The sequence below is a fragment of the Gobio gobio genome (assembly GCF_949357685.1).
Source record: "Gobio gobio genome assembly, chromosome: 10".
In the NCBI taxonomy this organism is placed as follows: Eukaryota; Metazoa; Chordata; class Actinopteri; order Cypriniformes; family Gobionidae; genus Gobio; species Gobio gobio.
Genome location: NC_137116.1, coordinates 9,210,655 through 9,238,281, shown reverse-complemented (window position 1 = coordinate 9,238,281; position 27,627 = coordinate 9,210,655). Strand labels below are relative to the sequence as shown.

Here is a 27,627-nt window from a genome sequence, read left to right as displayed (position 1 = left end):
TAGATCTTTTCCCATCCCATGAAAAGCTGCAGTGATGAGCATTGAGTACACAGACGTAGGCCTGTCACGATAACTACTTTTTGTTTCGCGATATATCGCCCCAGAAATAATTGCGATAAACGATATCATTGTCATTTTATGCCATTGAATATATAATCCTAATATAACGGCATAATAATGCAAGTAGACCTACACACATTTAAATGACAACCTTTTAATTCTTTAGATCATGGAAATGAAGGGTAAAAAATATATTATCCTAAATAAAATAAAAATAATTTGAATAATTAGTAAATAAAAATTTTCCCTTGTGAAACGGCTTTAAAAGGTCCCATGGCATGAAATTTCCATTTTATGAGGTTTTTCAACATTAATATTTCTTTCATTAAGAGTTCCCCTAGCCTGAATATTGTCCCCAAGTGGCTAGAAATTTTGATCGGTGTAAACCGAGTTCTGGGTGTCTTTCTCTGCCTTTGAGAAAATGACAGCCCAGACGAGCTGATCTTGAATTTTCCTGTTATGACGTCATAACAAGAATGGTTACCTCCCTTTCCTCCGCTCAGAGAATTTGGCACGCCCATGTGAGCGCCATATTTGTTTGTCCTCGAGAGATCATGGCTTGTGAAGGAGTGAATGCTGGCAGTTTCTCAGTGTTTGGATGTACAAATGAAAACAGAAGTCTTTTTTCAGTTCCTTCTGATCTGTGATCAGTGATTTCTGATGTGTAGCTACTAGCTAATTATTCAAGTTCACACATAACTTTATTATTCGTGCATGCTGTGGCCGGTGTTTTCGTGTTTTCTATCTTGTGAGTCAGTGTTTTTGTGCGTCCTCGTCGCGTCTATCTGTTCTACATACAGTCGTGAGTTTCTGCTCAACATCGGCAGAGCCACATCTTTAGAGATAAACCTCACGCACACCGAAGCTCGGGCTGCACTGACCGGTCGGCCTTCAACATCACTGACCCCCAGTACTGCATCTGGCCCACAGCGGAAGCGCCAAACGCGGCGCGAGATTAAGCAGAAGGGGGGTAATCGTAAGGGTGTCCGGGCTAGGCTAGCCAGCTATCACCACAATAAACTGGATTACATTCGATTACTGCAGTTGTGTCTTTGTTTGCGCTGTGTACTCAATGCGCATCACTGACGCTTTTCATATGATAGGAACAATGCTATAATCAACACTTGTAACTCGTTCATCTCAACAGCTGTAATGGTACATTACATGTAGGGATGGGCGATATCTTATCGTTTGCGATATACCGGTAAAAATCCTCCCCACGATAAGAATTTGTCTTCCGACGATAATAACGATAAAGCCTAGTTGATGGCGCGACCCATCCGCACAGTGCCGCCGCTGGCCGTCTTGATGCCCTAAGCGTTATTACTTTATGATGGCCGCGGTGGCTGCGTTCATCACTTTGTATAGCTGAACGGGGATTGAAGCGAGATTTTTCTTGTGGTGCCCCCCGCAGCACTCTGTGCCCTAAGCGCCGCGCAATGGGAGCGGCGGCACTGAATCCGCATCTCACGTGCAGAGCGAAAACAACTATGGCGGAAGCTGCGGAAGAGTTCATAGCTAAACAAGGGGCTGCCTGAGGGCAATCTGAGCCTATTTGATGACATGTACGTTTTACTTTAGATCATTTTTTGTTTTTCTGAGACTCTCAAGAATGCGTGCAGCTCTCACTTGTATCCAAAAACATGGGGAATGATACTACATTTATCGTCATTGATATCGTTATCGCAATAAATACTAGAAAATATCGGGATAATTTTTTAAGTCCATATCGCCCATCCCTAATTACATGTGTTACAAAGTTGGTAGAATAAGGAGGACTGGGACTCGTGTTTATTCAGAACTCTCAGATACAAAAACAATAAACTTGCGCTGACAGCGCTCTCACAACTCAGTAGTTACTATATAACTTTCTTAGCAATCGCTCCGTCTCTGGTCCGTGATGTCCGGTTCGCGACCAAATCTTTCTTTTGAACCGGTTCTTTTTAGTGAACCGATCGAACCAGTTCACCAAATCGGACTGAATCGTTCTAAACGGTTCGCGTCTCGAGTCAGCGCTGATCCATCATTTACTAAAGTTACTAACTTTCTGACATGAGTGACAGTCCCTCCGACTAGAAATAAACGAATAACCTGAAGTATATGCTGTAACTACAACAGTTCACTGAACTGAGACGTGCTGAGAGAACTGATGACAACTCAGGTCCATCCGTCTCTCTGGCAGTCTCGTGCCTCGTAGACCTTGTTAAACCACGCCCCCTCCGCTACAAAATCTGATACTCATTTCAAATGCAAAGATGTCAGCCAATCACAACAGTGGGCGTTTTTACTGAAGCCTCACACCAGACACGCCCCTTGAAACAGGGCATTCAGCCAGAGGGCAAACATCAGTATAGAAAAAATGCAGTTTATTTCTAAATTATGACTAAATTATGATTACATTTTATGATGTAAACATCATACTAACAATATAAGTACACCTCAGAATACATTATAAAACAAAATAAACAATCCATGCCATGGGACCTTTAACACTCGTCATTCTGCGTTGACATTTATATGTGCACCCGGAACAGGGGATTGCGGCTTTGAAATCGAGTCCATTTGGGCTTATTCTTCCAAACTGTCAGTAGTGGTCTGGAAAACACTATAACGCCTAAAATGGCGCCTTATTTTCACTTGTCGATAACCGCTCTGTGCATGAAGGAACTGCCCGAGAACCACTTTCACGAAAAACATACAAGATGACATCCAGTAAAACGTTGGTGACATTAATTATCATGTAAACATAATGGGCCATATATTGCATCACAAAAAATTCTTGAGGTCGTGTACATATATTTTGCGATATATCGATATGTTGATTATTGCGACAGGCCTACATAGACGGTCTGTTGCTCGCGTGAATGCAGTGATCTCATCATTGCATTGCTATTTCTCTCACAAAATGCTTATACAGTAAGAGCTTCGTTGTGCAGCATAACAGCGTCATTGGTCAAGTGTGCGGATACACTCGCGACGTGTGATTGACAGCTCTGAACATAATAAAAAGAGCGTCCTCTGATCGCGCTCTGTAGTTTAATCACAATTTAAATAACAGATTTGTTTCATGCTACTAAGTGAAACAATGTGAAGTTGATCGTTTAGTCACTGGCTTGTCTTTAGGTCAAATTGTCTTTAATAATATTTGAGATTTAGTTAGACAAAGTTTTTTTCAGTCGTCTGGAAATTGGAATTGAGATTTGTAAACAACTGGCATCATAACCTTATTTATTAAGGTCACATGGGTCAAACACAATGAAAACAATAACTATTTTAATAAATTTTTTATTATTTTGTGGTGGAGCGAGTGAAAATTCGAATCCTGAGGGATATCCAAGTTATGAAAATATCAAAGAAAAAAAGAGAAATGGCATGGTGACATGTCGTGTCAGCTGCCCCCGTATATTTGCGCTAGAATGACACAAGTCGTACTTTGGTTTGTTAGAGTAGAGGATCTGTTTCACAGGATTGGCAGAGCTCTGCAGAGCTGGCTTTCATCAGACACATGTGGTGACCGGCAGTTTAAAGAAGGTGAAGAGAGAGAAGATAAATCAATACTCATCCAGGATAAACAGCACACTGAAGAGGGATTACATCAACCCTCCTTAAGCAGCCAAAACACATCCACTCCTCATGAAACACCGTCTACGAAATGAGTTGGAGAAACATCGCCTGCTCTTCCGAGCATTAGTGTCATACCGCCTGCCGACTGCACGAAACTGATGAAACTCAAAATATCATGTAAACAAGAGTTACTTCAAGAGTAAAACAGGAAATGTTGTGAATGTGTTTTATGCATCAGATGCCAGGAAAGACTAAATGAACAGAGGACAATCAATACATTTTGTGTGAGAGACCAATGAGGTTCCTTCTCGTGTTACGCAGCACGTTTGAGCTTCATCAAGAACCAATGAGGTTCATTCTCGTGTCCACAGCATGTTTGAGCTTCAGCGAGAACCAATGAGGTTCATTCTCGTGTCCACAGCACGTTTGAGCTTCAGCGAAAACCAATGAGGTTCATTCTCGTGTCCACAGCATGTTTGAGCTTCAGCGAAAACCAATGAGGTTCATTCTCGTGTCCACAGCACGTTTGAGCTTCAGCGAAAACCAATGAGGTTCATTCTCGTGTCCACAGCATGTTTGAGCTTCAGCGAAAACCAATGAGGTTCATTCTCGTGTTACACAGCATGTTTGAGCTTCAGCCAGAGCCAATGAGGTTAATTGTTGTGTTACACAGCACGTTTGAGCTTCATCAAGAACCAATGAGGTTCATTCTTGTGTTACACAGCACGTTTGAGCTTCATCAAGAACCAATGAGGTTCATTCTTGTGTTACACAGCACGTTTGAGCTTCATCAAGAACCAATGAGGTTCATTCTCGTGTTACGCAGCACGTTTGAGCTTCAGCAAGAACTAATGAGGTTCATTCTCGTGTTACGCTGCACATTTGAGCTTCAGCGAGAACCAATGAGGTTCATTCTCGTGTTACACAGCACGTTTGAGCTTCAGCAAGAACCAATGAGGTTCATTCTCGTGTTACACAGCACGTTTGAGCTTCATCAAGAACCAATGAGGTTCATTCTCGTGTTACACAGCACGTTTGAGCTTCATCAAGAACCAATGAGGTTCATTCTCGTGTCCACAGCACGTTTGAGCTTCAGCGAGAACCAATGAGGTTCATTCTCGTGTCCACAGCACGTTTGAGCTTCATCAAGAACCAATGAGGTTCATTCTCGTGTTACACAGCACGTTTGAGCTTCATCAAGAACCAATGAGGTTCATTCTCGTGTCCACAGCACGTTTGAGCTTCAGCGAGAACCAATGAGGTTCATTCTCGTGTCCACAGCACGTTTGAGCTTCAGCGAAAACCAATGAGGTTCATTCTCGTGTCCACAGCACGTTTGAGCTTCAGCGAAAACCAATGAGGTTCATTCTCGTGTCCACAGCATGTTTGAGCTTCAGCGAAAACCAATGAGGTTCATTCTCGTGTTACACAGCATGTTTGAGCTTCAGCCAGAGCCAATGAGGTTAATTGTTGTGTTACACAGCACGTTTGAGCTTCATCAAGAACCAATGAGGTTCATTCTTGTGTTACACAGCACGTTTGAGCTTCATCAAGAACCAATGAGGTTCATTCTTGTGTTACACAGCACGTTTGAGCTTCATCAAGAACCAATGAGGTTCATTCTCGTGTTACGCAGCACGTTTGAGCTTCAGCAAGAACTAATGAGGTTCATTCTCGTGTTACGCTGCACATTTGAGCTTCAGCGAGAACCAATGAGGTTCATTCTCGTGTTACACAGCACGTTTGAGCTTCAGCAAGAACCAATGAGGTTCATTCTCGTGTTACACAGCACGTTTGAGCTTCATCAAGAACCAATGAGGTTCATTCTCGTGTTACACAGCACGTTTGAGCTTCATCAAGAACCAATGAGGTTCATTCTCGTGTTACACAGCACCTCTGAGCTTCAGCAAGAACCAATGAGGTTCATTCTCGTGTTACACAGCACGTTTGAGCTTCAGCAAGAACCAATGAGGTTCATTCTCGTGTTACACAGCACCTCTGAGCTTCAGCAAGAACCAATGAGGTTCCTTCTCGTGTTACGCAGCACGTTTGAGCTTCAGCAAGAACCAATGAGGTTCATTCTCGTGTTACACAGCACGTTTGAGCTTCAGCAAGAACCAATGAGTTTCATTCTCGTGTTACACAGCACGTTTGAGCTTCTTGCTGGGGGCTTTTAATAGCTAATGGGGGGGGGGGGCTTTTAATAGCTAATTCTAAACCGAAAGTAAAATGCGCACAGAGCAAAGCTAGTGTTTTCAATGAATTCCTATGGAAGTTAAGCGTCCATAGGCATGAACTGAAAACGCGTCAGTGGACATGCACCGTGAATGAAAGTGCGGCCGCAAATGAATGACAGTGTGTGGTCGTGCGGCCATGAAAGAATGACAGTGCGGCCATGCTCATTTTAGTTTCGGTTTATAATTAGCGCCAATTCGGGGGCTGCAGTTGCTTGAATTGTGGGTTCATTAGCCTATTCATCTTAATGAAAAACACAACAACAAAACAGTACGGTTTCCAGCACATCTAACAGAGGAAAACATCCATCGTCTTCGCGATTTCAATGCCAGATTTGCACAACGTCAGCTGCGTGAAAAAAACACTGCCGGTGCGTGGATGCACGACGCGCGCTGCACATTTCACGGAGGACAACACAAACTTCCACAAACTTCGCGAGTTCAATACAGGATATGCACAACGGCTTGTTCTGAAAGCTGGATTTACAAACAGAAGCTGTTTACGGGCCACAACCTGTAAGTCTGATTTATTTTTCATCGATGTGTTTTCCTGTAATAGGTTGTAGCAAAAAAGTAAACAGATGACAGCACTGTTCTGCAAACCAGTCTGTTAAATGCTTATTCATACTTAACGTTATCCGACGAACACCTAACATTACAAACACTAACGTTAAAATCTCAACAGCGAACCTGGCATTAGTGTAAATGATTCTTTGATTAGAGCTTTTATGTATTGTTTATCTACAGGCATGCTAAACATGGTTCTGTGTGTGATTTGGCTAACTTACTAGTTAAAGCCAGTGCTTAGTGTTCGTTTTGGGTTAGTTCTTGCGACAGATATTTGGCTATAATCGTTCTAAAAATACAAAAGTTAAAGTGCCATTCAGTAGCGATTATAGATCCGTAGTCTTTACTCTTGAAGACTGAACATGTTGAACAGGTTCTGCTCGATCATCTTCACTCAAATTTTCTGGGTCTGATTCGGGCTCATATGGTTTTATTGACGCCGTTGTTTCTAACACTGACCAAAGCACAGCCTCCGGTAAGGGGCGTGACGTTTCCGACATACGTGCACTGCGGTTAGCGAATCACAACACACTGGGCCAGCTAACCAATCAGAGCCCACTGCGTATTTTTGAGGGACTGGCTTCATACATCCCGGAAAGCATCAGACCGTTTTACAAGGAGGGACAGAGCAGTGTAGAATAAAGGTCAAATATATGAAAAATAAGGCAATTTTTTTTTAAACGAAGCATGAACACATGTTACAGTGCACCCCACAAACACAGTCAAGCCTTCAAAAGAATGTGTTTTACCACCCCTTTAAGAATAAACATGAATGAACATCTAAGGTGTGTTGAGGATACATTACAACTTACTGTCACGTATCATATGTGGTGTATTCGCTCAATCAGTGTTTCAACGGTGGAAAGACGTCAATATAACTGCTTGTAAACTAAACAATGTCATGCAGCCTAATGTTAGCATCACATTTACCTCATTCAGTGTCCACAGAATTTTATTCACTAGAGTAAATCAACTCTTTCACTAAATATATTACCTATATTAGCCGTTATATTCATTTTATTCTACTTAACCTGTTAATGATATCTTGATTATTTCATGTATGTTTAAATAAACCTGTGATGAAATTGACAGACTCTGCATATAAATTATTATATTTCAACAACGAATTGGATAAAAAAACTATTTTATAATTAGATTTAAAAGTTATTGCAAAAACTGCCTTATGTGAAGTTTACATGTTTGCGTACTATGTTATTTGAGTGTTGATTATTAGACCCAAATATAAATAGCAACTGAATTTAGGCTAATAGTTTGGGCTCTGTTGTTAACCTTTAATGTTAATGTGCAAGTAAGGGCTCCCTATATAGTTTACAGCAATATCTTCAATAAACTTTGTTATAATTTAATTCATTTAAGGACAGATACTTTTTTTTTTTTTTCAGTAAACCAATAAAATTAAATAAAAAGCCATTTTGTAAAACTGCTGTACCGAACCCGTACCAAACCGTCAGTTTTGTGTACCGTTACACCCCTATTCTACAGTTAACATATGGGCTATGGCAGTCTTTATTTTGATACACTATTATGTTGAAGGCCTACAGAGAAAATAAAATAGTTGTATCTTTAAGCAGTTGCACTTGTTCTGAATGCACTTTCTTGCAGTAGTCCTACAGAGAAAAATGTAAAATGCACTAGACCTAAATGCACTTTGTTTTTATGAGAGAACATTTCATTTTAAAACCTTTCTGTAGGCCTGTACATTATTATTTAATGTACAAATGAGTGGGGTCAAGTTAAACATTTTAGTTAGAATTTTATTTTATACTGTGCATTGTTGCAATGTGCTAAATAAATATTGGCATAATTTGTAATTGATTTATTCTTTGAAACTTTACTAAAATCAAGGCATTTCAATTGCATAAATTAATATTAAAGTTAGGCTAGTACACAGTCATAGCCATAAATGCAATGGTACTAATAATTGGCATAATTTCTTTCGGTTTCCTCTTTTTCGGTTTTCGGCCTTGGTTTCCTCTTTTTCGGTTTTCGGTTTTGGCCAAGAATTTTTAATTTATGTGCATCCCTAGTAACCAGTGTTTCCCCTGAACACCCGTAACACCGACTATGGCAGCAAGCCTAGCAATTACCTTATTTATTTTTATTTCATGGCACAAACATGCTTTCATACCAAAAAGCCTCGAGCAACAGAATGTAATTACAAACACTTAGCAGAACAAATACACAAAAAGACTCACAGCTTGTACGTTTCAGACCACTTCGAATCATCCTGCTTGTTCTGCCACAACACTTTAGACTCCGTTTCAGCCATCCACAGCTGTTTGTTTTGGGCTGAACTTTGCTCTTAATGGGAACTCAGAGATTCAAACGCAATCTGGCAGCAGAACAAATATGACAAGCACATTTTCCTTCACAATGCTCTTGTTGAAATCACTTTTCTGGATACAGGACTATTATTTAGCGCCACTCTTCTGCATCGAAGCAGATTTAGAAGATCAAACCTTAAAAAAGTGCAAGCATTTCCTAGAATAGTTAGAACTTTTGTTGACTTTAGGATGGAGCACATTTGGAAATAAGATAAGATAAACACTAAAGGAGTGTTCGGATAGCGTTGTGTCACGGTACCAGCATTCCAGTCGGTACCAGAACCAGCAATAAAATTTCACGGTTCTCTGAGTCTGTACCAATTTCAGTACAATAGCAAAAACAGTTGGGACAATTTTCTTATTCTGTTTAACTACTTTACAAATTAAATGGGTTTATTATTTATGCTATGTAAACAATATGATTTACACACTAACCCCAGCATAAACTCTGGCACAACTTGCATATTTTTAGATGCTCAAGACAGCCGTCACTACCTGAACCTCACGTTTGGCTGCCATCCACTTTTTTTCCGCTTAATATTTGCAAAAAAATTGCCCAAACTTTTGCCGCTCTCGATGCTTTCGCTATTCCACTGTCAATCCTACAAATCACTGTGCGAGTGTGAAGCTCAACTCCCAAAGGAAGTTTTTTTTTAAGTTTTTCTATGTATACTGACACATTCTTTGCATTTCATTCATTTCCTAAGGGGGTCAAATTGACCCGCGAGGGACGGATAAGTTACTTTTTAAAATTTGAACAACATAAACTCCTTGAATTCAGTCAATTTTTGTTTTGTGTATTTGTGGTTCAAGTGTGACAAAAGTCCTAGGGTCTTGCATCACTCCGATGAACACTACTTTTTTTTTATATTGGGAAAGATGAATAAGTGTTTGTAAAATTACACCATCATGATTCATTTTCCAAGCTTCAGAAAAGTTGCTTCTCTCTGTGAGCATGTAAAGCTCAGTGCTGTGTGCACAGGGTCAGATTAGGACGGCACGTGCAGTTCGCATGATACCCGGCTCCATCATCATCCCATTACGAATAATCCACTCATCATATTGATTGATAATGAGATGAGAATGACAGCAGCACCATGAGACGCGTCAATAATGACAGTGAACATTCAGATCTGTGTTCTGATCCGGAGAGAGCCGTCGTCATGTATAGATATGAAACAGCTTCACAAACGCACAGGATCATTATTTCTGTCTCAATCATTCAGATTATCACAGAAGAACTGGATAAAAGTTTATAGTTCCGATATAAACACTGATGTCTATGGTAGTGAAAAAATAGAGCAAATCACCTTTAGAAAGAAACTTGAGGCTTCAGATAAAGATTGTATCAGTTACACCAGTAGGTGGAGACAAGAGACTGCTAAAATATGAGTGAGTCATTGAATCATTCACTCAAGAGATTCGTTCAAAAACGCTGATTCATCAAGTAATGAAACAAGCTAAGTCTTTATGAGCGAGTCATTGACTCATTCACTCAAGAGATTCATTCAAAAACAAAAACACTGATTCATCTGTTAATGAAACAACAAGAAGTCTTTGAGTAAGTCATTCAATGACACAAGAGATTCAAGAGAAGTATTTATGAGTGACTCATTGAATAATTCAATCAAGAGATTTGTGCAAAAATACGGATTCATCCAGTAATGAAAGAAGTGAAGTCAGGCGATATATCTGGCCCGCGCCCACAGCCAGATTATTTTGATAGCGGCTGGTGTTGAAATAGATCTGTCATGATAGTGTAACAGAGGCCAGCTAGTGAAAGCTGTGCAGGTAAATCTCAATAGTGACTGACGCTAGAGGTTGCAGCCTTTAGCCTCCTTGTTAGAGCGAAAAAACGAACATTGAACCATTGAAACGTTTGCTTATAACGCACGTGAACAATACACACGTGAACAATAACAATAACAAATCAAATCAGCTTTCTTTTTATCAAAAATATTGACGAGACCATAGATATCCATAATAAAGGCTAGATGTCTCTAACGTCATCACCGGCGGCCATCTTGTCACAGGCAGGACTCTGTGGTACCTGATGATCTGCATGAACACAAAATACTCTTATCTCACTGAAATCTTGACGGATTTACAAATGATTTGGTTTCTTACAAACGTTATTAACGTGGCTATAATTATGAATGCTTGAACAAATTATGAATACATTTGTATGCAAAGTATATATGTCATAACTACATCTCTGACGTTTATAACAAACCAAACAGTTTGAAAATCGGTAGAAAATTTAGCAAGTTATGGTTATTTTAAAAGTGCAAGCACCCATGAAAACAATGTTATGAGTGAGCGTTGTGACAAGATGGCCGCCAGGTGCTGACGCCGGAACTATTCTTTCATCCCCCATTACTAGCAGCGAACTAGATTTACGTTAACACTAGTGATGTGCCGTTATGCCATTACTTCTTTTGTTCAGATCAAAAGGTTAGGACACTGCATGTTACAATTGTAAACTGAAACTGTGAACCTTTAAAACAGGGTCTAAAAATATATATGGTCTGTTTATAACAGCTTACATTTTATACATTTAACTAAAGAATCCTGCAAGCACTTTATTTTTCCCCCTTTACACGTACTGCACAAAAAGTGGTTCAATCATGTTGAATGTTACAGGGACTAATTAACGCAAATGCAGTTCCTACTGTGTTCTGGTTCCAAAAAAAATTTTTTTTTTGCTAAGGTTTGCATATGGTGGTTAGCCTGGATGCCAGCCGAATTTATCCCCGCCCACAACATTTGAGTTTGTGAAATTCAGTCTGGACTTGATCCGTTGTGGTAGCCTGGTCCTACCAGACTCTCGTACATTTTATTTCTACTGAGAGTCTGGCCAATCTCCATTGACAAGCGTTTACTTCCTTGAAGGTGGGTACTCTGTTGAAGTTTAAAACTATTGGATCTGCCCAGAGCCACACTGGATCTGCCATAACCAATTGCTAACGTTTGGTCTTGACGCATGTCATTTCAAACTAGCACACGACATCAACGTCATCGTTTTCAGCCACTCCCTCTGTTCGCTGATTGGACGGGTTAAAATCTGAATCGGAGAAAACCAGAGAATATACCGCAATCCCAGACAGAGTACTGAAGGAAAATGAAAATTGAGCGTACGTAGGAGGGCGGAGCCAGGCTACCCTTGTGGAGCAACTAAGCCCGAACAGAAGCTGTTTGGACCAATGAAATTGTCAGGGTGGGCTTTATCCGATGATGGACAGATGATAAACAGTAACATTAGCATTAGCATTCACGTCACCAAAGAGCGCTTGGGTTGAATTCTTTCTAATCCTTTCCCGTTTCAACTTGTTCGTATGCATTCACCTTTACTATTTCTCTCAAAAATGACGATCGTGTTGGTAAGTACTCTGTGTATCCTTAAATTCTTTTTTACAACACCGGCAAAGATCGTTTACACTCATTTTCTTCTTCTACTTCTTCCAGCGTGTGTGCAGTTGAGTTCTGTTGACAACTATGCGTCACTCCGTTGCTCTGATTGGTTGTAGGTCTATCCAATTGAGGACTTTCCTGGTTCGGTTGAAACACGCCCCATAATCACAACCCAATGGAGCAGTATCAGACTCAAATCCTGACTAGAACTGAGTATGACGACGTCAGGCTATATGGTGGTGTGTTCTTTATGACAGCTTTCCTAAAATTGTATCCTATAATTAAAATAAGAAATATCCCAATATATCGCCTTGATTACAGTATCGCAATGTATCGTATCGCAAGCCCTGTATCGTGATACGGATCGTATCGCCAGATTCTTGCCGAAAACACAGCCCTATGTGACAGTACGTCACAGGCAATTCTAGTTGCATTTTTCATTAATTAATTTCTTAAATTATCCCTTGACTATTTTCTGGCCTGCCATCTAGTGGCGTTTTTTTTTTTTTGGCCCAATGCCAAACTTACTTGCCGACCCCTCCTCTAGTAGATGACATGTTATTTTGTTTAGTTGTCTGTTCGGAAAATCACACTGAAACACGGACACCTTAAATTAAAGCGTAACCAAACATTTTTCTCATTACTATAACTTTTCACATTATAGTAATGAGAATAAGATTAGAATTTCCAAATTCTTTGCGACAACACACACAAATCATTGTAATATGACCTAAAAATACCAACACATGCTATCAAGTACATATAAACGAACTATAATCTGACCAACAGACCTCTCGTTTACCTGTTGGCAGGTTTGCGTTGTAATGCTCAATCAAACGCCCATGAAGACCAGCGGACACCTCACAACACAATGGACAGCGCTGATCCTATCCCACGTGCCCCGTCACCTCCAGGATCAGCCGCCTCAGTACAAGAGACGGCCGAAACCAGACCAAGACAGAAAGTGTGATTCGCATGCGCGTCTGCTGTCCCAGGCCACACTGGAGCGAAGGCACGGGGCCGGGCAGTGTGTCACACACTGCAGGAAATACTGCTGAGCCAATCACAATCACAGACAGAAGCCCATGTGCTGCCACTGCCAGCGTTTAGTCCTCTGTGTGCCTTATCAGCACAGATTATCCCACACGGGACAGGCAAGGACTCCGAGGAGGCGACTGAGACTTTCACACACACACATTTGTTGCTGTAATAACTCGGTTGCACTGCAGAAGTCCTTAAAAGTCAGCAGACTTGATGTGAGGACAGGCTGAACGCATCTGATGTGAGACAGATGCTGGTGTGAACAACCCTCCCATCTTCAGAGCAAACTACACACGTAATCATATCCCACGCTAATAAATCTACATTAGGCGGGATACACACGCGTCCACGTGACGGAGGGAAGCTGAAGACGGCTTCAAAACCCAGAGAGGTTTTTTAGTTGAGCCCTAGAAGAGGCATACAGCATATCTAAATATATAATGTTAGTCTTAAGGCCCATTCACACCAAGAACAATACTTACCTATAAAGATAACTATAATGCTCCAGAATGCACCTAAAAAGTTTACTAAAAATACGCCCAGGTAAAGAGAGCATCAGAAACACGTCAAAATGAAAAATACCTGATGTTTCCACAGTCCTAATAGGGCTGCTCGATTATGGCTAGAATCATAACCAAGATTATTTTGGTCATTATTGAAACGATTATTTAACACCATTATTGGTAGGACCTTTCAAGGACTTTCCAGGTCCAATACCCTCAAACTCAAGGACTTTAAGTGAGAGCAAGGTTACATCGTGTTACCTTGTAAGATACATTGTTACAGTTTTCACGTGTCAAACACAACTATGCAAAAAAGCATTTTTGTGCATTTATATTTGCCCATGATCTGATATTCTATTTCTGTTTTGCATAGATCTGAAGAATATTCGGTACATCCTATCCTGTTTTCTAAAATTATATGATATTAACTTTTGCATGGATTTTATTGAAAAGAGCTTAGGCTTATGTAACCAGAAGTTTTAAGATATATGAATATGCTTTTAAGTTTTTCTTGCCTCATGGGTTTACATTATCTTAACATGCAAAGCAATTCAACATTACATTATATAAAACATTTGGGCAACAGATTGTCATAAATGTTTTGTGTTTATTGAACACAATATACAGTCATTGACTGAACACATTTGGGTTCGGTGTAAGAACTGAAAACGTTGAGTTGCCATCGCAGTAGTTTCATGCGCGCGTGAACGTCATGGCAACATACAACACAAAGTACCTCACGTGGGACACACTTAACATAACCTGCAAATGTGTGTAACTAACGTAAAACAAGCAAGCTAGTCTGCACAGGCCACAAAGTGGTAGCGAAATAACACATTAGCGGACCGGAGGGAATAATATGGATTTTTTCCAGAAGACTTCTTGCACAAAATAAATTCAAGCACTTTCAATGACCTGTGTCTAAACATGTTTATTTTAAAAAACTTTCCAGGGCCTTGATAAAAAAAAAAGTCAGAATCACAAATTTTCAAGGATTTCAAAGGACCCGTGGGAACCCTGTTATAAGAAGAAAAAAAGGCTTATTTCACGATATGAGAAATTTCACAATTATCGATACTTACAAAACTAACTTACTTACTTACTTACTTACTAACTTACAAATCGATACTTGCAAAAACGAACACTAGATTGACTATAATGTAAGAAAAAGTCAGTTACCGAAGAAGTGGACAGTCAGCTATTACAAACAAAATCAACAAAAAATAAATAAAAACACAAATGAAATCTTTCAGGTAGATGAACCAACACTGTTATTCATATACTAATAGCCTAGAATGATCAAATGTAAAATAACTTTATAAACAATGTCACGCAGCATCATTTACCTCAAGAGTCAGAAGTCATTCAGTGTCCACAGCTGTTAATTCACTAGAGAAATCAACTCTTTCACTAAATATAAGCACTATATTAGCCTATATATATATATATGTATATTAATTCTACTTCACCTGTTAGTAGAAGAGTCTTGATTATTTGATGCTATGTTTAGAAAAATCTGTCATGAAAATGACAGTCACTTAGATTATATTTCAACAACGAATTGGAGAAAAAACATCATTTTATATTTAGATTTAGGAGTTAATGCAAAAACTGCCTTGTGTGAAGTTTACATGTTTGCACACAATGTGTTATTTGAGTGTTGATTATCCTATAGCTAAACATGAATTGCTGGGAATCGAGAAAAAAAAATAAACGAATTAATCGCATTTTTCTGTAATTAATCGCAATTAATCGCAAGTTTTAATTGTTTATATTTTGATATTGTATTAATTTCAATTACTCTCCAAATTAATGTAGAAACAATTTAAAGACAGCATATTTTTAATATTTGTTGTAATGGCATATTTTATGAATGAAGGCCAGAATCACTGATGTCTCTATGAAACATTAATGACATTACATTACAGTATAACTGAAAGCATTTATTAGGCCCCGATCACACAGATCGCATTTTTTCAGCGAGAGGCGCCTCTTTTGAATAGATTTCTGTTGGCAGAGAGAACAAAAACGCCCAACGTCATCGCGGTTTTTTTTCTATTGTCCAATCGAATGAATGGAGAGTCTTCTGTTGTGGCGACAAGTCTTCCGTTGTGGCGACAAGTCTTCTGTTGTGGCGACAAGTCTTCCGTTGTGGCGAAGACCCGGGTTGGGTTTCCTAGCAACATAAAAAAAAAAACGCAGCGCACTGCTATTTTCAAAATGAAAAAACGTCAACCAAAAAAGGCAAAAGGTTTTCGAACCTGAAAAACGCGTTCTGTGTGATCGGGGCCTTAGGCTTTGAAAAAATAACAACTTTTAATTTAATTGAACTTAAAACAATCTTTACATAAACTCATTATAATAAATGTTATATTTACCCATGGCCTTCCCACATAGTCTACACAGAAATTGAATCAAGTTATCAACACCTTTCTTAACTGCATAAATAATAAATGAAATCTAGATGAATCATCATTAAATCTACAATTTTCTCTGTTCCCATTGTTCTTTGTTGAACATTAAATGACAGACATCATCAGTGCTGCTGTCACTTTAAGAACGAACATGACGCGGATCTCACGCGCATCTCATTTTCTCGTTATTTAACGTTATTTAACTCATTTAAGACTCCTATTATGAGAATACTCACCAAAACTGGCATTTTGGCAACATTCTCTGTGTTGTTGTTATTGTTTGTTCAAGAGCGAAAGAGAACTCGATGTGAGCACGAGACTGGCGCGCCCGTGTGTGTGTGTGTGTGTGTGTGTGTGTGTGTCAGGGTTATGAGGGGTGTCCCTCGATTAGCTCCCCAGCTTCCTAGGTGGTGAATCAGTATATCATGTACATGAATGTGGCCGACTCCCTAATCAGTGCCCTGACTACTGAACTAGGGATCTGATTGAGACGCACCCACACAGACAGGACATTTGACATACAGCGCGTTCTCGTGTCTTGTCGCGCTTAGATTGTTTAAAAGCATTTACATTAATAAGAGCGTGATCATATAATGTAACGCTGGGCAAAAATGGATTTAAAAACGGTCGCTGCGTTAATTGAGTTAAATGTTTTTAATGCGTTAAACTGAAAAAAATAATCGCCTGCGTTAACGCGTTAATTTGCCCAGCACTAATTTATATATTAAATCCCAGCATGAGTTCCCGTCTTATGTTGGGACTTTGGTGTTATTTCCTGTCTTGTGCAATGTTTTGTAGTTCTTTGTAGTTTTCATGTTAATGAGTCTCCCCATGTGTTTTGGTTACCCTCATGTGTTCCCATGACAATTTACCACGCCCTCTTGTTAGCCTGTGTATATATATTGCCCTTGTGTCTCTTGTGGTTGGTCAGTCGTTCTGTTACAGGTGGGCATACAGAAAGGCAAGGAAACAAGCAGAGAAGAGGATTCACGTGCACTTAAAAGTTTAATAATCCCAACGGGAAACAAGGAAACACAAAACGAGAGCATGAACCGCAAACAACGACTGATAAACCACAAGAGAGACACAAGGGCAATCAGTTATTGATTCAAGAGCAGTGAGTGATTTTATCTTTGTCTTTTGTTATTTGATTAACATTAATGACTGCTGCAGGTTTAATAGGCGGCTGTCACTTTAAGAGCTGCATGGATCCAATATACTGATACACATGCGTTTTCGTTCTCAACTGTTTACATTCACTTAAAGCTGCAGTCCGTAACTTTTTGGGGTTAAAAATCATCCACAGGAAATTTTCATTTTGGGGTGAACTAATCCTTTAAGGTTGAACCACTGGAGTCCCATGGACTATTTATGTCTTTATTACCTCTCTGGGCCTTGAAAGTTGATGTTGCTGCCTATGGCTGGTTCAGAAACATCTCATATTTCATCAAAAATATCTTCATTTGTGTTGCGAGTAATGACAGAATTTTCATTTTTGGGTGAACTAACACTTTAACCTATTGTCTACATGATGAAAAAGAATGGAAGAAGGTAAAGCTAAAATTCAACACTGCATGATTGCATGTGATTTGACCAAATTGAGCTCTCAGATATGACTAATGAAGAAAATGGGGTGTGCATATGACACAACATTTACAGGATGCTTTGAGGAAGCCAAACTACACCAAATGGCCACATGATGCTGACATTATTATGGTCTGTTACAGGGGCTCAGATTCTGAGTAAAGAACAATTCTGTAGTTGGAAAAGCTGTTCCGCATCTTTAATAAAAACTGTTGAGCGTGTTGTGTGAGCTGAACGGCTCAAGATCGATTACTCTTTGGCCTGACCTGACAGCAGCTTCAGTCGTACTCAAATGACATCTCTAATAAAGAGCTCCAAACATGAAGCATAACCGCAGCCCCACTAGAACCAAATCAGCTGCTTTATCAGAATTACAGCATAAAAGCCTCTTTGGCTGATCTGAAACTGGAGCTAATTTTAATAATATCATAAAGTGTAGGATTTCCTCAACCCATAAGGAACATTTTTTGATCAGATTGTTCTTACTGTACGAATGCGAGACTGGATAAGCAACCCTGTGCAAAGCATATCAAAGCTTTCCTATTTGAAATAATACTTTATTTAGCCTGTTTGTGATAACTTCCATGCAACTAATTTGTAAAATCTACATTTTCAATGTTTTAAAGGGGTGGTTGATTATGATTCGACTTGTTTAACTTTAGGGAGTGTGTAATGTTGCTGTTTGAGCATAAACAACATCTGCAAAGTTATGACGCTCAAAGTTCAAAGCAAAGGGAGATATTTTATTTCAGAGAAATCACTTTTTAAGGACATCACTCACCCTAAAATGTCCATAAACCCCGCCCCAGGAACACGCAACAAAGGCCATGTTGGGCTAAGTTGTTGTAGGGCTGTTTCATTTGTGAAGGGAATATGCCCAAGAAATTAGCTAAATTCGGAAACGCTTGTGTGAATCATTGTACACTGGACTGCAAACGAGGGTTAGTAAACGCAGGATTTGCTTCTCAAAGATGCATCAATACCAACACTTTGTGATCCAACTTCATATCCAGAACACGCAAGCAACGCAATTTATAATGTGTGTTTGCAACCGCCTTTGTGAATGTGCTGGTTAGGACGATACACAGTGGCTAAAGCTACCATTGGCTATGTTTACATGCACAACTTTTGTTTCAATCGGACTGAATTCATTCCAATCGATGATACTGAATGTAGTGTTTACATGAACGCTAAACAAGTGATCAAATGCATGTGTGCGTATATGTCACAAGCTTCAAATGCATGCACTGCACAAATATGCAGATTTCCCATTGTTTGCGCATAACAACTATTATCCTACATTGGTTCTGTATTTGTTTTAAACAGCAGACTTAATATTGATCCATTTGGAGATAATGAGCACATGAACTGTAGTGCTGTGCTGCTTATATTTATCACACAGTAAAAATGCCCCATCCCAAAACCAGTCGTCTGTGGAACGTTGTCCTGCTCCACTTCAAAGATGATGAGTGGAAAGATCATTTTAGAATGACGGGACACTCAATTTATATGACACTTTATTCAACAGCAAAAACAAGCTCGTTCCACGCGTCATTACATCATTGCATGTGCGCAGTCCTTTCAGTTTCCGTTTTCAATATGATCAAGTGTTTACACGCTCTCGATGAAATTAGAAAAGGAATAAACAACCCCTTTCAATCCGATCAAAATTACTATCGACTCAAACTCAGTCCGATCAATTAAGGTGTTTACATGAATGCTTTTCAGTCCGATTGAGCCGTTAATCCGATTGCCAATGGATTATTTGGTTGCATGTAAATGTCACCATTAGCCCCTTTTTACTGGTAAATTACAGATCATGTGTGAACAGGACCTTTTCAAAAATACCAGTAAATTGGTTCCGACAATTTACCAGTAGGGGAAGTTGTAACATTACCAGTAAATTACCGTTAATGTGCTCAGTGTGAACGCGGAATGAAGATTACCGGTATTTTGCACGTTCGAAGTCAGAACGCACTGACGTAAGTCTGCTTTGAGCCAATCATAAAGACTTGATTTGATTACTCCGGGCTGTGTACGGTAAGCTTTTTAATCGTTTTTTCTATTTAAATATGCGCTGAATGATTAATTCATCAGTGCGTGGCTCTGCAGTTGGATACTACTCATAGGCGTAAAGCAAAGGGGGGTCAGGACCCACCCAATCTGACGCTTGCCCTCCCCTAAAAATATAATTACAAACCACATTGTGTATTGTAAATAGTATAATGATAAATACTTAAAGGTCCCATGGCATGAAATTTTCATTATATGAGGTTTTTCAACATTAATATGAGTTCCCCTAGCCTGAATATTGTCCCCAAGTGGCTAGAAATTTTGATCGGTGTAAACAGAGTTCTGGCTGTCTCTCTCTGCCTTTGAGAAAATGATAGCCCAGACGAGCTGATCTGGAATTTTCCTGTTATGAAGTCATAACAGGAACAGTTACCTCCCTTTCCTCCGCCCAGAGAATTTGGCACGCCCATGCGAGCGTCATATTTGTTTGTCCTCGAGAGATCATGGCTTGTGAAGGAGTGAATGCTGGCAGTTTCTCAGTGTTTGGATGTACAAATGAAAACAGAAGTCTTTTTTCAGTTCCTTCTGATCTGTGATCAATAATTTCTGTATCTAATTATTATAGTTCACACAGAACTGTATTATTCGTGCTGCGGATTCTCTCTCTCCCGACAGAATGGTGTTTTCTATCTTGTGAGTCAGTGTTTTTGTACGTCCTCGTCGCGTCTATCTGTTCTAATACAGTCGTGAGTAACTCATACAGTCAGTTCTGCTCAACATTGGCAGACTCACATCTTTAGAGATAAACCTCACATCTTTAGAGATAAACCTCACATCTTTAGAGATAAACCTCACGCACGCCGAGGCTTGGGCTGCACTGGCCGGTCGGCCTTCAACATCACCGACCCCCAGTACTGCATCTGGCCCACAGCGGAGGCACCATGCGCAGCACGAGATTAAGCAGAAGGGGGGTAATCGTGAGCGTATCCAGGCTAGCCAGCTATCACCACAATAAAAACTGGATTACATTCGATTACTGCTGTTGTGTCTTTGTTTGCGCTGTGTACTCAATGCGCGTCACTGACGCTTTTCATATGATAGGAAAATATCTAAAAATAATGCTATTATCAACACTTACTCGTAACTCGTTCATCTTGACAGCTGTAATGGAATATTACATGTTACAAAGTTGGCAGAATAAGGATGAAGACGGACTCGGCATGACTGGGACTCGTGTTTATTCAGAAATCTTTTTCAAAGAATAAAAACCCAATAAACTCGCGCTCACAGCGCTCCCACAACTCTGTACAATATAACTTTGTTTGTTAGCAATCGCTCCGTCTCTGGTCCGTGATGTCCGGTTTGCGAACGAATCGTTCTTTTGAACCGGTTCTTTTTAGTGAAAGTTACTAACTTTCTGACATGAGTGACAGTCCCTCCGACTAGAAATAAACGAATAACCTGTAATATATGCTAGTAACTACAACAGTTCACTGAACTGAGACGTGCTGAGAGAAACGATGAGAAGTGAACTCGTAGACCTCTTTAAACCACGCCCCCTCCGCTACAAGATCTGATAATAATTTCAAATGGCTGACAAAAGACAACAAAGCCAATCACAACAGTGGGCGTTTTTACTGAAGTCTCACAGCAGACGCGCCCCTTGAAACAGGGCATTCAGCCAGAGGGCAAACATCAATATAGAAAAAATGCCTTTTATTTCTAAATTATGACATTTTATGATGTAAAAATCATACTAACAATATAAGTAGACCTCGGGAAACATTATAAAATAATAGAGAAATGCCATGCCATGGGACCTTTAAAATCATTGTGTAAGTAGTAAACCAATACAAACGCAAAAAATGTGTTTTAAGTTTAGAAACATTTTGAGTCCCCCCTCTCTTGCCGCACAGTGGTTTGGTCCACCGCACACCTCACCTACACACACAAGTCCAGTGGGAGAGAACAAAGTTCTTTGTTGAACTCCAGTAAGGGCTGTTAAGGCTATTTTATTCACTTTAAACATCTGATTAAGTGGTTCTTCTCTCTTTAATACAGACGATGCTGAGTTATTAATAAAGACAAAGACAAAACATGATAACCGATGTATTTTTCTTTGAGTCCGATATGTTAGCGAATATTGTTTGGTGACTTGTCTAGAATCTCCCACTACAACTAACACAGCGATAAGCCTATGTGTGAACAGATATTAGGCTAATATTGTAGATCTACCGCTGTGTCTGGTTTAGCCCTCATGTTGTCAAATTGAACAGAAAAAGCGTTTCTCATGCGGGTGGATGAAGACAACAGCGCAGCGTTTAAAGATTATTTACGATGACAGACATCACGGAATTTACTGGTATTTTGCTGCTGCTGTATGAATGGTCTCTTACCGGTAAAAAGCTGGAACGCCGTCGCTTGTACAGCACATTTTTGTATAATTTACCGGTAAAGTCATTCTGGTAATTTTACGGTAATTTACCAGGATTGCTGTGTGAAAGGGGCTAATGTCTCTTACTGTATTCACAGAGACCAGAGCTTGTTATTTTTAACCCGAAAATGCTCACCGCCTGTACAATTCAGAAGCGCACTTTTATTACTTCTTAAAAATAAAACTAATGACATAGCTCTGCTCTCTGTGAATACAGAGACAATGGTAACTTTAGCCACAGTGTAGCGTCCTAACCAGCACATTCACAAAATATAACCTGCGGTACTGACATGTTCTGAATATGAAGTTGGTCAAACAGTTGGTATTGATCAATCTTTGCGAATTCTACTCGCTGTGTGAGGTTCACCAGTTGTAAAGGCTCCGCCCTAATCTGAAAAGGGGGGGCAGGGAGCAGCAGCTCATTTGTATTTAAAGAGACACACACGAAAACAGCTTATTTTTGCTGCCACCCAAAGAGAGGTGGGGGGGGGGGGGGCGTAATCCAATGCTCTCCATTGACTTTGTATTGCGTGAAGCGGCCTCCTTGTCATTTCTGACTCATAGCAGTTTTTAGACATTATTCTATTTTTTGTTATGTGACAGGGTGTACAGCAAACAAACAAAAGAACACAGAACCACGTTTTTATAAACTGTCGAGTGTCGACCCAAAAAAACAAGCGTTTAAGGAGACAAAAGGGGATACAGGCAATAAGAGGTGAAGCTTCAGCAGGAAGAATGGGTCAATTTTGGGATCCTGACACTCACTATGCCTATGTGTGCAGTAAACATTTTGTCACTGTTAAGTCAAATATCCAAATGTCAGTTTTATATATTATATTTCCTGTCGCTGATTGCGTTCCCCTCCAGTGGGTGTAGTTCTCAGTGTAATATATCATGTCGCGCTCAATTGCTTGTATCCACTTTTGTGTCCTTAAACGCTCGTTTTTTGGGTCAACAGCTTATAAAAACTTCTGGGTTTTTGAGCTTGTTTGCTGTACACCTTGCCACAAAGAGTGTGTCACTCTGTCTCTATAGGGGCTTTCAAAACATCCTATAATAAATAATCCATGGTGTATTTTTGCTGAAATTTCACAGACACATTCTGGGGACACCTGAGACTTATATTACATATTGTGAAAAAGGGCATTATATGACCCCTTTAATCAATTTTGGGTAAATTATTAAAAATAAAACTACATAAGTATGATAACATCCATCTGAACTATAATTATTCTGCATGGAAAAAAGCTATTTATTTGTTTAACTTGTGTGTTTACTTCCAGAGATCTTTATGACGGAGCGCAGCGGTGCCACTCTCAACTACGAGAGGAGAATGTAAACAACAGGCCAGTCTTCATCAAGACCATCACTTGGTTTATATCACGAGTGGGTCTGCTTTTCCTCTCGTCTCTGCACACACTGGAGCGCTTGTTTTCCACACTGACAGTGTCAGGAACAACAGACTTACTCTATAGTCATTATTTACTCACACTCACGCTGTGGCGAGATTTCAGTAAATCCGTTCTGAATCACTTCAGAAGACTATGAACATCTTTCATCCTAATTTTCTGGTGATCTGTTCAAGCTTTACGGAAAACAGATATACATGGGAAAGAACAAACAGAATATTCCTAAAATAATTCTTCCATTGAAGAGATAACCTTATATAAGAGATATAAGAGATAATCTTTTTTTTATTCAAATTTAATTTGATTAAAAATAAATTAATGTTGTATGCCTTCATTTTAATCACCAGAAAAACTAAAATACACAAATTCATAGGGCCCTATTATTGTAAAAAAAATTATAAATTAAGTAATTTTTTATTAATTCAATTAATTAGACAAGTTTTTGATTAAATCATTAAAATGGAATCCAGTTTAATCAAGTGGAAATAAATAAAAGAATTTGGGGAAAAAAATCTAATGGATTTTACCGGTAAAGTCATTCCAGTAACTTTATTGTAATTTACCGGTATTGCTGTGTGAAAGGGGCTAATGTCTCTTACTGTATTCACAGAGACCAGAGCGTGTTATTTTTAACCTGAAAATGCTCACCGCCTATTGCGAAGGGCACTTTTAAAAATAAAACTAATGACATAGCTCTGATCTCTGTGAATACAGAGACAATGGTAACTTTAGCCACAGTGTAGCGTCCTAACCAGCACATTCATAAAATATAACCTGCGTTACTGACATATTCTGAATATGAAGTTGGTCAAACAGTTGGTATTGATCAATCCTTGCGAATTCTACTCGCTGTGTGAGATTCTCTAGTTGTAAAGGCTAGGGGTGCACCGATCCGACTTTTTCAGTCCCGATACCGATACCGATGCCTGGGCTTTGTGTATCTGTCGATACCCGATACCGATCCGATATATTGTTGAATTAATAATAAACTGTATATCTTCCACCTTATACCTTCCTTGAAGAGACTAAAGGCACCAGACTTTACTAACTAAACATAACTAAGACAAAATAACAGATGTATGTAAGGTGTTAAATTCTTATTTATTTAAAAAACAATTGTGCATTCAAATCTAAAATAGAATGTAATCTAACTTCTTTAAATAAATAAAATGTAGCAGTGGAAACAAAAAACTGTGTATTGGTCAAACATACAATAGTAATCTGACAGTTACCAAACATTTTTTACACTACAGATAATTGTTTTGGTATATAATCATATCAATATTAAAAAGTAGCATTACAAATTAACAAATGGTCTAATTTTCTGCCATATGCAATTTAATAAAAATTTTCAGCTAGCTAATAACAACTTTGTTCTGGTTTCACCTCACTCCAGATTAAATGATTGTAGGCTAGGCCTATTTATTTTACTACACATTGTCAACAGAAATAAGATGAAATACTGTTGATAATTAAAAATAATTCTTACTACCCACTCTTGCTAAATTGGGTAAGCACACTTGTGTTCTCATTTCAGTTGCGTTCTGAGTAAATTAATAAACTGAGTTCATGAGTTCAGTGTTGGACAGATCAGTTGTTCTGGCCAGTCGTTAAAATGATTCGGTTCAAAGGAGTCATTAGGTCACGAATCGGACATTAGCAGACGCGTTGTGTGCGAATCCCGTCTGTTAGAACATCGCGAAAGATGTCAACACACAGAAAACACTTCATAACTGGATATAATTTGTCTCCCGCTTATTGAAAGTATGCTTTATGTCAGCTGGTCAGAGAAGAGTCAATGTTTTTTGAGCGCAATTCACACCCAGTGATAATTCAAGGACAAAATTGTCCGAATGTGTCACGTGCAACGTGGTTTCGGTCTTCCGAGCTTTTGATTCGGATTAATATGTGAAATATGAGAGCGAACACTGATTATTTTGAAGACCCAGAGAGCGCGCGCGGGGGAGGAGCTCTCAGATCGGTCTCTCTGTCACTCAGTCACAAGCGCAGCATCTGTTCTACATCACTCGTAAATCACAATAACTCATCAAATTAGGCTTTGGCCGTCAAAAAAATGTCAATGCAGGAAAGACCCTGACTTTGCAGTAATACCCTCGAAACAGCGACGAACTAGTTGGCGTGGCAAGCGTGAAATATCTCCTCCACACAGCCGACTCTCTGGCTCGCTCCCTTGTAGCATGCGACACACGTGAAGCTGACGAATGACGTCGGTTCTGCTGCGACGGAAAAAACACCTGGATCGGCTTGTGGATCTGTTAATTTTTCCGATCCCCGATCCAGCTATTTTGTCAGTATCGCGGCCAGTGTTGGGTATAGTTACTTTGGAAAGTAGTTAGTTAGGTTACAACGTTACCATCAATTAAAAGTAATCAGTTATGATACAGCGTTACCTATTCATAAAAGTAACGCGTTAGAGTACTCATGCGTTACCAAAAATTAAAAGCCGTTTGCAGCGGCTCACACATGACAGACACAGCCCCCGGCCCCTTTAAATGCACCTAGAAGTCGTGACTCCCGACAATGAATAACGTCAGTCATCCGACTAAATTAACACTGCAGGATAACAATAACAGGAAAGACAGTCAGCAAATGCCTACAAAAGACAGATGAAATTTAATATGAATAATTGATCCATGTCGGTATACACAGCCTAATATTTTTCACTTAGGCTATAATTAAAAAAAATAGCCTACAAAATCAAGATAGCCTATTTACTTTTTATTTATTAAATCCATCCAGGAAATTAGTTAATGAAACATGGATTAAAATTAAGATACAATTAATACAAAACGAAATTCGTTTTAAAGAAAGGCTTTGTGCTTTCTTTTTGAGGTCTCTGTGAAAGTTTTAAAGTCTTTAGTGCCGCGGCGCTTTCAGGGTGGTCGCGTCCGTAATGGAGAAGAACTGTCACGTAACATTGTTTTTTCCTCATAAATGACAAAATACTTTAAAAAAAAATACAAAACCATAATTATTATTTTTTTTAAAGGATGGATTTATAGCGTTTTGGGGAAAAATGGATGGATGACCTTCTATTGCCTTTGTTAATTCTCATTTTTTTGAGTTTGTCACGTAAAGTTACCTCCTTCGCCTAAAAATATTTTAGTAAAGCTTGGTAAGAAATGAGCAAAAACAAAAAACAGACGAAAAAACAATTTTACCTCAACTATAACATCAGGCAGGCGGCAGGCCAGATGTCATCCGGGAGAGACTGTCTTTTAAATCCAGTGTTTTTGCATCTCCTCGACTACATAACCGGCCACAAGTTTGTGAACCTCACTGATGGGGACTGTTTTAGCAGAGTTAAAACTCAAACGCTGTTGCTTTGGAGCTGGTGCACCACCGTCGTCCTCCTCAGCAGGCTTTTCACCAACGCAGAGTGGGCATTTTACCGTTATGTTCTTTTCTTTTTCGTTGACAAATTGAAAATAATGTGCGTACTTCCATAAACCAAACGCTGTCCTCTCTGCCATCTTGCCGGGAGTTCGAAAAAAAAAAAAACCCCACACACACACAGGGTCAGGCGCAGGGCACAGACGTAGGCTATCACAGCCATTGACTTTACGATCACAGAGCTTCGGCTCCGCTGATACATCCGCAGGTGGCACAGTAGACCTAGGCCTACTGTCTGACAAAAAGCAGGCTGCAGTCGGGATTTTCCTTTCCTTAAAATAACGGATTACTTTTTTTTAAAAATAACGAAGTTACTGATTACTTACGCACGAAACTAACGCGTTAAGTTACACATTTCAGGAAAAAAGTAATTAGAGTACTCTAACGCGTTACTTTGTAACGCGTTACCCACAACACTGATCGCGGCCGATATCCGATCCTAATATCGGATCGGTGCACCCCTAGTAAAGGCTCCGCCCTATTCTGAAAATGGGTCGCATGCGTCGTGGAGGCACACACGGAAGACACGAACAAGTTGGATAAAGGTGTTATTTTGATTTTTTTTTGCGCACAAAAACTATTGTCGTCGCATCGTAAAATGATTGTAGAGCCACTGTGGTGAGATGGACTTTGT

General features: G+C 39.5%; 2 protein-coding genes across 4 annotated transcripts in view; one reads left to right on the top strand and one right to left on the bottom strand.

Annotated features, from left to right (window-relative positions):
* LOC307132267 (interleukin-17 receptor E) overlaps positions 1-27,627 on the top strand; it is a 517,506-nt gene that overhangs the window by 19,029 nt on the left and 470,850 nt on the right. The gene's annotated exons all lie outside the window — the stretch shown is intronic.
* Positions 1-27,627, bottom strand: part of mib2 (MIB E3 ubiquitin protein ligase 2) — a 115,773-nt gene that overhangs the window by 77,352 nt on the left and 10,794 nt on the right. The window contains exon 1 of one of the 3 annotated variants that reach the window (XM_079826441.1): positions 12,984-13,184. The exons of 1 other annotated variant lie outside the window; for it this stretch is intronic. Coding sequence is in view for 1 of the 2 variants with exons in the window: in XM_079826439.1 (XP_079682565.1) it covers positions 8,642-8,672 (31 nt within the window). In the remaining variant the exon portion in view is untranslated. Of the gene's footprint in view, positions 1-8,641; positions 8,708-12,983; positions 13,185-27,627 lie in introns of those variants that run through there. One more of the 3 variants, XM_079826439.1, reaches the window with a different exon arrangement.